Source organism: Paramormyrops kingsleyae, chromosome 10, assembly GCF_048594095.1.
Source record: "Paramormyrops kingsleyae isolate MSU_618 chromosome 10, PKINGS_0.4, whole genome shotgun sequence".
NCBI lineage: Eukaryota > Metazoa > Chordata > Actinopteri > Osteoglossiformes > Mormyridae > Paramormyrops > Paramormyrops kingsleyae.
Genome location: NC_132806.1, coordinates 2,148,562 through 2,159,475, shown reverse-complemented (window position 1 = coordinate 2,159,475; position 10,914 = coordinate 2,148,562). Strand labels below are relative to the sequence as shown.

Below are 10,914 nucleotides of genomic sequence, written 5' to 3'. Positions count from 1 at the left end.
GTCTGTGGGAATCTTTGCCCATTTATCCAGAAAAGCATTTGTGAGGTCAGGCACTGATGTTGGACATTAAGGCCTGGCTCACACTCTCCGCTCAGGTGTTTGATGGGGTTGAAGTCAGAGCTCTGTGTGGGTCAGTCAAGTTGTTCCACACCAAACTCATCCAATCAGGCCATTATGGACCTTGCTTGTGCATTGAGGTATAATTTATGCTGGAACAGAAGAGGGCCATATCCCTAAACTATTCCCACGAAGTTGGGAGCATAGATTTATCTAAAATGTCTTGGTATGCTGAAGCATTATAAGCTCCCTTCGCTGAAGCTAAGTGGCCAAGATTAACCCCTGAAAAACACCCCCATACCATTATCCCTCCTCCACTGAACTTTACAGTTGGCACAATGTAGTCAGGCAGGTAACAATCTCCTGGCATCCGCCAAACCCAGACTCATCCATCAGATTGCCAGACAGAGAAGCATGATTCGTCACTCGACTGAAAATGTTTCCACTGCCCCAGAGTCCAGTGGCGGCATGATTTACACCACTTCATCTGGTGCTTGGCATTGCTTTTGATGATGTGAGGTTTGCATGCAGCTGCTCATGAAGCTCATGAAGCTCTCAGCGCAGTTTTGAACTGCAGTTGAGTCAACTGGGCATTGGCAACTTTCACGCAATATACGTCTTTGCACTAGGTGACCCCGCTCTGTTACTTTACGTGGTCTGCCACTTTGTGGGTGAGTTTCTGTTGTTCACAAACACAATCATCTAAGGCAGCAATGTCCTTCTTAAGGTATGGTGACCAAACCTGCACACAATATTCTAGGTGGGGTCTTACCAAGGAATTATATAAATTTAACATTACCTCCCTTGACTTAAACTCCACACACCTAGAGATATAACCCAACATTCTATTGGCCTTTTTTATTGCTTCCCCACACTGGCGAGAGTGGGACATGGAAGCATCAACATACACACCGAGATCTTTCTCGTAATCAGCTACCTTTATTTCAGTGGAACCCATAAAATATCTGTACTTTATATTTCTGCTCCCTGCATGGATTACCTTACATTTATCTGTGATAAATTTCATCTGCCATGTATCAGCCCAGTCGCTAATTAAATCCAGATCCCATTGTAGCCTCTGTGCTGCTAGATCAATATCTGCTACACCACCCACCTTGATGTCGTCTGCAAATTTAACCAGTTTACTGTATGTATTGGTGTCAATAACATTAATGTAAATTAGGAAGAATAGTGGTCCTAAAATTTAACCCTGCGGTACCCCGCTATGAACGCAGGCCCACTGTGACATTGTGCCTCTTATAACTACTCGCTGCTTCCTGTCTATTAACCAGTTTTCGATCCAAGCTGCCACAGTTCCTAAAATCCCTGCAGCTTTGAGCTTTAGCAAGAGCCGTTTGTGGGGGACAACATCAAAGGCCTTCTGGAAATCTAAGTAGATCACATCGTAGGCCTTTTTGTGATCAATTTCACCTGTAGTTTCTTCAAAGAACTCAAGTAGATTCATTAAACAGGATCTACCTCTCCTAAATCCATGTTGGCTATCCCTCAGAATGTATTTGCATCCAGGTAATCTACCATTTTCACTTGGATTATAGCTTCCATTATTTTTCCAGATATGCTTGTTAAACTCGCAGAAGTCAATGATTAAGAGGTGTGTGTTAAAAAAATTTTTTTTGATACTTTAACATTATGATCGATTCTAAACCCTAAACAGCAAGATTTTTTAAAATATAACTTCAATTTAGTATGAATTGTCATGCTTCTGATAAAAGCAATTCAGTTTATTTACATTCAACACATGGATGAAACACCCATGTTCTAGTAGCCAATGCAACATGAATGAATGTCCATCATTGCTAAACATACAGTATATGTGTGAGCGCGAGGAATCTGCTGTGATCAGGAGCTCAGAGGCATGAAGCTGTCCTCACATAACCTGACACACACACACACACACACCTGTTTTCCCTCTCAGCTCATCTGGAAGGTAATTTACAGCCAGTGGCCCAAAGCTGCCGGCACGTGATCAATGCGAATGCCTCACCATCAGGGCACCAGCAGTCACACCCCAGCCATTCACTCCATTTTAACAGAGCCTTCCCCTCTCACCATGCAACTTGTACATGGGTGAACCATACAATAAACACAATATTAATAGGGCACTGCCTCTAGCAATTTAATTTTGAAGCTGAAGTACTGCTTTTTATAGCCATTTTTCAGAAGGTTTGTTAATGTATAGAATATTTATATTCTTGAACAAGACCGCCACCTCCTGTTGAAAATTAAGAATTGATTTACTAAATGTTTCACTTTTGCAAGGCAGCCTCATTCTGGTTGACTTTGGAGCACACATGCAGACAGACAACCAGGATATTCTGACAATGATTATGTGAGGGGGAAGGTGACAGAAATGGAACACATTTTTACAAAATTACCTAATTTATTTATGTAAATTTCTGGAATTATGCAATGTGATTTTATGAATTACAAATTCTAAATGCTCTGTAAATTTTCTATACAAGATTGTCATAAAACATTGTCAATGTGTCTTTTTTTTTCAAAAATTGCATTGCACATGGCACAGTTAAAAGAAAAAAAAACATGCACATATTTTCCCATGTCACTAAAATAGATCTGATTACAAAAAATACTCCTGAACAATATAAACATCTACAGCCAGGTCAGCAAGTCACTACAACCAGCCCTGGCAACCCAAGGGTTAAACTGTTCTTCAATATGTTTCAATAAAATAATTTCTTGCTAAATTTTCATTTGCAAAAATATACTGTTCTCATTCACTCTCAGCTCATATATATTTATATATGCACCTTTCAGAATGAATGTCCAATGAGCTGACGTGGAAACCAAAACAGAGAAGATGGTGAAATGCCTACCCCAATGCAACCAAAACACCAAAACTACTGTGTCTGCCTGGAATCTTTCATACGGTTAGAAATCTGTCTTAGATGGTGCAAGATCAGGACAGCCAAACCTAGCAGGAGCAGTGATCGAAGTTTAACAGACTTAATTCACAAAACAATGACAAATCCAACACAAAACATTTTTCCCTCATGTTGGAACACAGGGAACTACAAGCATCACACATCACGTATGAGGGCGGGGCTTTCTATGCAGCAGCTCCTCCCTCTTTAGCAGCCCAGTGAATTAGCATATAAACCCCACCCTATGGAGAACCTGCACCTCAGCAGCACACGCACACAGAACCGCAGCAGAACATCCAGGCCCGCGAGAGCCCATCACCCCACTCAGGAAGCAGGGCTCTCTATCCAGATGATGACATCACAAACTCAAAGGCCAAATTGTTTAAGTACTCAGGTTAAACAAAAAGACTGTAGTTAAAATGTTGAGCCTTCGTAAGCTGCCATATTATAGGCGTGTGTCTGAAGGCAGCTCATCCCCAAAAAAACTGGACCAGTGAGGAATGGTAAGAACAGAGTAACCCTACTGCATGCCCCATTTCTGTACACATTCACACACTCACTCACAGAATCCCTGATATTATTTTCACCTCCCATTATTGCCATGTAGATAATTCAGATGGGCGGCTTTGGAATGGGCTCCTTTAAGACTCATCTGAGGCAGACAGAAAGTGTTCATCATTCCGGGCCAACAATCAGTCTGAGCTGCTGGCTTCCTTATATCTCTGTAAGTTAGATATTAACACCCTGCAGGTTAGCAGGTGAAACTTGGAACACGATGCTGCAAACCACACCTAAGGTTAGCCCCCCCCCCCCAGAACCTGCGGATTAGTCTAGACCTCTCTCCTCTCATCCGTTAGTTGCAGCAGATTTACACGAGCAAAACAAACATCTTAAGAGTGTCCTCCAGCTAAAAGGGTATCAGCCTCTATGACAGGCCTAACACCATTTTAAAGGGCTCAAGGTTAATAAATTCAGGTTACGGGGAAGGAGCCCGGGGGAGGGGTGTCTCTGGCAGCACCAGACTGCAGGCCCCACATGTGCATGACGTAGTGGTTAAAGCATGGATCTCCATGGTGACCCTCAAACCATCAGAGGAGCACTAAACCTGAACAGTTCTTTAAATAAACTGCATAAATACAACAAAAACGAATGATTTGTCAAAGTTATAGGTTGTCCTAAACACATATTCCTCCATTGTCTGCAAATAAATATAACAATAACAATAATACTAAAACTACAACAACAATAAAGAGGAGACAGGTGTCACATATCATGGTACAGTCCTGATTCTCTGCAATGGGCACAGGCATGTAATGACCAACCATGGGATTGTAAGAACAGCGGAAAGAACAACAGAGTGAAAACGAAGGCTCACAGGAAACAGAAAATCCAGTGTACAATTTGGTCTCTCCTTCAGCCCCGAAAAGGCGACCTGTGCCAAAGACGCTTTTTACCTCAGACTCCACCAGGGAGGCAAAAAAGAAAATCTCATCAGTCACGAGCCTGGGGAGGGGGGGTGTGGCTGAGATCTGGGGACCCACTCAGTGGCTGGTGCTGACTGACCAGGCTCGGCACTGGGCTCAGAACTACCCCACCCCTGCCCCAAAAAGCTCCCGGACTCAGAAACCCAGTTTTGTGGGGCTCACTGGAGTCCACATCCGCCGCATGTCCACCTCCCTCCGAGAATTTGCCGGGTTAGGGAAGGTAGAGGGTGGTGCGAGAGGTGGAGGTCAGGAGCAGACGGAGCTTGAGCCTGCAGCCAGGCTGCAGACGGGTGTGGGGTCGCCATAGAAACGGGGCTCAGTCAACGGGAAGAGCAGCAGCAGGAAGAGCAGCATTCCCAGCAGGTAGGAGGCCAGGACGGTGAGGCGCTGCGGATGCTCCAGGGCTGTGCTCAACGCGGGAAAGCCCATGTAGTTACAGAAGGAGTGGCAGAGCACGGGCCCCACCAGGTGACCTGGCACAGGAAGACAGGGACAGCCACTACACACTGCTGAACATGCATCACCTGCAAACAGCCATGTGGAACCTCCAAAATCCACTATCTAGACTTGCATATATCTCTATACAAGTTATACATTCACAATTTCCAGCCTCTGCTCTAAAATACCAATATTAATAATAAACTAAATGAATAGTTGCAAATTTACACATAAATCCATGTAATTATAGGTTAACATTTTACATGTGTAATTCCATGTAGGAGACACAGCTAAACAGCAGCAGATTTTGCAAAATATTATCACACACATAGATATTTGGACACACCTGTCCTGATGAAGATGAAGGCTGTGTAGGCCCCAAAGACTGCTGTGTATGAGAATTGAAACACTGAAACAGAGAGACATTCAATGGTAACCTGAAAGGAAAATGGCTGCTCAGCATAAGGCTACGTCAGTCTTACACAATAATTAATGAAGTGTAAATGTTAGGGCTGGGTGATATGACCTAAAATTATCATCACAGTATTTTTCACTTTTGGACGGTACTATATCATAGTATTTCTTTCTGTGTTTTGGCAGGAGTAGTATGACCTGTCCCTTTGTATAAATTAAAAGAAGTATTTTAGAATATACTAATTAAACTTTAAATGCTAATACAGTTGGGTACGGGCAGTTTTATTTCAAAAAGATACAAAAAGTGACATAGGTGATGTTTTCTCAGGGGAACGACAAGCCGTTTCAGCCGAAAGCAGTGCATTTTTCTTTTTATTTCAAATAAAACGCCGGGTTGCTAACTTTGGTCAGGTGGCTGGAGTGAGATTGTCAATCTGAGACAAGTCTGCACACGCATTTACATGTATGCAACATTTTCATTATTTCCTTAATTTATTTCCTTCTAAATAAATAGGCTTTGCAAACTTTGCTTTTGATGCAGCTAATTTTAGGTTTGTAATGGAATAATATAGATTTGAATAAAAATACAGTTGTTAAAAAACTTTGACGAACATAAAGTCACAAATAAATTATGTTTATATTGCCAACATTTTATAAAATACTGTTTTTGAAAGCTTTTCAGCTGTACAATTTCAGGACAGAGAAGCCATTCTGTTACGAACATTACGGCTTTTTGGTTAAGTATGTTAGATTTGCTGCTGATATTAACACTAATTGCACATTAACGCAAACAAAAGGGCTGCGTATGCTGAAGTAGGTCTTGCTTGGTGGTTAACGGAGTTTGATGTTCATTGGTGTGGGAAACGGTGGGTTCTAGTGTTAACTGGGCAGTCCTGCCTTTACCACGCACCTTGGATGAAGGCTGCAGTGCATATATATGCTGATCTAGCGAATATGTTTTACTTATATATATATAGTGATGGGCTCTCGCGGGCCTGGATGTTCTGCTGCGGTTCTGTGTGCGTGTGCTGCAGGTTCTCCATAGGGTGGGGTTTATATATTTATATATATATATATATATATATATATATGGGCTGTCAAAATTAACGGGTTAACGCGGATTAATCCATCATCATGATTAATCTGATTAAAATTTTTTACGCAATTAACCCATCTGCAGCGCAGAATGATTCAAAATCCCTGAAATGTCTCTGTCAACCCATTTCGGGCAGTTTTAGTGCGTTCCATTTGCCCTCGGAACTCGTATTCCGAGTCGGATTCCGGAGTTTTGAAGTGACTAAATGCGCTCCCGTTTCTCTGAGATCCGAAAAATATCTCGGATCAGCACAGAGGATCCCGAGTTCAGAATCCAAGATGGCTGCGCCCTTTATCAACAGAAGGGAAAGTTGTAGTTTTATACTGTTTAAGTACTACTTCTCACTTGTGGCTCATTAAATCGGTTGCACACACTATACCATCCAACTTATCTGTGGACGTGTTGTTACGGAGTTTTATACGTAAAGCACCGCATGTAATGTGTTATCAACTGATATTGCTAACAATGGCAATTAACCGGGCTAGAATTGGACTTCATGATTAGTTGGGTTATTTGTCGGATTTACGGTAGTTCGTCGTAATTGTAAGTGAATGAAGATAAAGACCATTTAAACTGAGGTACCTTAAATCTGACAAGTTGTCCGGCTAAGCAAAAAATCTTGCTTTTTGATATGGGTCCATGGTATTGCACTTCCGCATATCCGACTCGTGTTCAAGATGTTCAATAAACATGTTAAGTGCATATATATTTCCTTTTTTCTTGAGTCTGTTTGCTCATGCAAAATTAAATGTGATTAATTTATATTAAAATTGAATGATATTTAATCGTGATTAATCTAAATTAATCCACAGGAACCCTGTGATTAATCTGATTAAATATTTTAATCGTTTGACAGCACTAATATATATATATATATATATATATATATATATATATATATATATATATATATATATATATATATATATATATATATATATATATATATATATATGTGTGTGTATGTGTGTGTGTGTGTGTATGTGTGTATCCAGGTTATTTTTGTTTAATGTGTATAATTACACAAAATCTTTATTTTTAATTTGTTCATTTGCTATTGGGACACCCCCTGTGTAATAGAAAAATCACACAATGCAGATAAACTGGTTACATATACTATATAAGGACAAGTATTCAAATTACAACTAAAGCTTTGAAGTAAAACAAAATGCTTTATTTTTTATAAATAGTGTTGTAGTGCTGTAGACTTTTCATGGAGTTACCAGTATAGTGCAAATCCATACCGAGGTGCAAATGTGCAATTGCCAGGAATGCCAAACCATTTAAGGCTAATGCTAGTTTTGGTGTTTAGAGTAGTGAACTGAGGGGACACAGCGCCCCCTACAGCAAGCAGATGAAAAAGAAGCCTTACCTGCAGACAGGAAGATCCCAGAGACAGTGCCCTGACCAAAGCGTAGCAGCTCAATCACATGATGGAAATGCGCTACAATGACATAAAAACACATTGGAAAGGCTCTGAGAGACAGGAGGGTAGAGAAGCGTTCAAGCTGAAACCTCAGTAACACACACTGGAAAATAGGATAACAGCTAGCAAATGGAGCAGGCAGAGGGGTGGGCTGGACTAAGCTATGCTAATAGTGACGAAAGGGTAAGAGTAACAGACTGGCCTATAGGCTCGAGGACACATGCGCACTAAGTACCATTACAGACAAGAGCAACCAGCCAGAAGAGAAGCCGGACTGACCTACTCCAAAGAAGAGTGGGCAGGTAAAGATGGCAGCCAGGGGTCCTGCACAGGGAACCAGCATGGGCAGCATGCAGGCCCGGAACACCAGCTCCTCAGTCAATGGCGCCACCACCTGGTTCCTGAGCCACCTCATGTCGCTAGCACACAGGGCCCAAAACCAGGGGTCTGCTGGGCAAGACAGCATTACTTTGAGCACACACACCTGCTGGAGTTGATACACACACTATAAAACTTCCCTGAGGAGTGAGCCCTCCCCTTCTCACCCTACACACACACTCACCTAAACCTACTTTGATCCCGTCCAAAAAGCCCCAGGGACAGTCCGCAGCCAGCTGGATCAGAGGACCAAGGAACAATACCTGTAACAGAGAGGGCCTTGGTCAATTAAACGTTTCATGTACAAGGCCTGTCTTCTATCCGCATGTCTTATGGTTATGCCTGAATTGTTCAGTGAGGGGAGCTGAGGGTAGCCACTGAGCACCTTATGTGTGTGCATGTGTCTTTATATATGCATGGTATCTTTATATACTGTGCGCATAAGTGAGAGTATGTGTGTGTTGCACTGGACCAGCATCCCAAACAGACCGTTTCCCATGTTTCCTGGTACAGTGTCTGTGCGCCACACTATTCCCTGTACCAAACAAATCGTTGAAGTACAGTACGTAGATGCATATAGTCCTAGTAGCAATTTTCAAGGCAGCTTTTAAATTCAGGGTATCTGATTATTGTACAAAATAAGTTATGCATTCATTAAATTCAATAACCGCTGCAGAAGAAAAGAAGCATCCTCATATACAGCCATAACTCAGGCACATAGGCAAAAAAGAAATGCATTATTCAAATAATTCAGGCAGCATGTGCACAACTATCATCATTTGATCCAGGGACTAACATCAGTCATTCATTAGGATGCTAAGAAGCTAAGAGTTGCAGGTACTGAAACACACTTACCATGGTGAGCAGCAAGGGCAAGGTGACCGCAGGGATGATGCCCTCAAGCCGAATGCCCATCAGGGCCAGTAGGGGGGGTCTCGCCTGAGGGGGCAGTAGGGCAGCATGTGAGAAGAGCCATTATGTTCCAGTGTGTAAGTAGCGGCAGTACAGTAGCCAGCCTTACTCACCTCTACGCCAGTGAACTCTTTCCATGCCCAGACAAAAACGGGAGACAGGGCAGATACAATCAGCACGCTGGTAAAGCGCCGCTTTATCACGGCAGGGTGATCCCTGTCATACATACAAAGGGAACTAATTAGAAACCACAGGCAAAGGAAACAAGAGCCTGTGCCCCTGGTGCTCTATCTGCTGACTGTATGCTTACTGAACAATAAAGGAAAAGGGCAATAACTTCGACCCAAATTGGCCTCTCTCTCATCCTGACTCACACTACAGTAGCCAGGCTACCAAGAACACTGCATGAGAAATCAAAGCGAACCGCAACTGACTAATTCTATATTCAATGTTTGAATGAGAAGAGATATGGATGGTGCATTAGTGGGGGAGCCTGTAAGGTACGGAGCAATGTTTCCTTGGTAATTTAACAGTTATATCAGGGGTCAACACCATGGCAAATTCTGAATGATATTGTAATTAATATGCAATGTATTACCACGGACACGTTTATCCGTGTACGGACAGGATGATGAGTTATATCAATGGAAGTTGTAGTTACATTAGACACGACTGAAACCTTACCAAGACAAATGCTATAAATCTGCGATAGATATACAGCGCACAATATTACAAAAACCTAACTAACCTAACCGATTTAGTAAGTAGTTTCGAAAAAATGTCTATTAACTTTAGTGGTATGGTTGACTAGAACTGCCGACTTGAGCAGATCTTAAATAAATGGGTGAATTTACGCATTTAACCCACCATGTGGACCAAAAAAACTAGCTTACCTGGGCAAATCGCTCCGCCACACGTATAAACTTCCAACATAAAAGCAAGCAAGTAAGAAACATGCCAAAATGGACACCCAGCACGGTGCATTCGGCGGAACGAAAGTGGCATCGCTAAACGATAATCTGTCATCGTTTGACATGTCGGGGGACATGCACTATATCCACGGCGTAAAAAGTGGACAAATCTATTGCTTTCTATTTTATTTACAGCAGGCTGCGCAGGTAAAATCAAAATGAGTACATGGTCTGAAGATGCAATCTTGAGGAAATCATAGCATCCTGGCGCAGAGATATGACGTATAGATTCCGGCGCCTCGGTGAACGTCAACCCCCCTCCTTTTGCAAAGTTTCTAGTCATCTGGGAGTAGTAGCGAAGAATTATAAAAACCGGACTTTTCAGCCAGCCTTTCCTCCAGTCCGCTAGCTATATTTATTTTCAGTCTGATCAGAGAGTGTAGGGAAGGTGCTTATAAACAATCTTTGGTCCGATTAGCTTTTACACTTTTTGCTACTTTTTCCATGACCAATGAACGAACGAGGCTCGCTTGCGTCACTGAACGGCGCCAGCCGCGTTGTTTCAATTTTCGAGCGGACAGCTGTCACTACAGCTGGCACTACACTGCAATACTAACCAGGCAGTTGGTTCAATTCTGTTTTAGTTATTTTTTAGTAGCTTTTGTATTTGGCTTGTGACGCTGGTGCAGGTGTGACTCACATCCACATTTGACCCTGTAGTGACAGGCCTGTCTTTTAAAGGGTTTCCAATTTGGTCAGCTGGCTGACATGAGACTATTAATTCGAGACAGGTCTGCACATGCATTTACATGTATGTAACAGTTATATTACCTTGTAAATAGTCTATGGGGTTTGCATACTACTCCAACGCTTTGGATGTAACTAATTTTAGGTT

General features: G+C 42.2%; 1 protein-coding gene across 3 annotated transcripts; it reads right to left on the bottom strand.

The window, feature by feature from the left end:
• Positions 1-2,438: 2,438 nt before the first annotated feature.
• Positions 2,439-10,448, bottom strand: rce1a (Ras converting CAAX endopeptidase 1a). 3 transcript variants are annotated; one of them, XM_023840374.2, is made up of 8 exons: positions 10,002-10,448; positions 9,222-9,324; positions 9,052-9,135; positions 8,381-8,459; positions 8,098-8,268; positions 7,765-7,836; positions 5,229-5,270; positions 2,439-4,917 (listed from the first exon to the last, which is right to left on the bottom strand). In XM_023840374.2, exons 1-8 carry the CDS (start codon positions 10,154-10,156, stop codon positions 4,691-4,693), a joined length of 933 nt encoding a protein of 310 aa, XP_023696142.1. In that variant the 5' UTR covers positions 10,157-10,448; the 3' UTR covers positions 2,439-4,690. The 3 variants fall into 3 exon arrangements, with proteins under 3 accessions (XP_023696142.1, XP_023696140.1, XP_023696141.1); XM_023840372.2 differs by having other exon boundaries at positions 5,229-5,291; positions 10,002-10,446; XM_023840373.2 differs by having other exon boundaries at positions 5,229-5,291; positions 8,098-8,265; positions 10,002-10,443.
• Between the last annotated feature and the right edge of the window lie 466 nt (positions 10,449-10,914).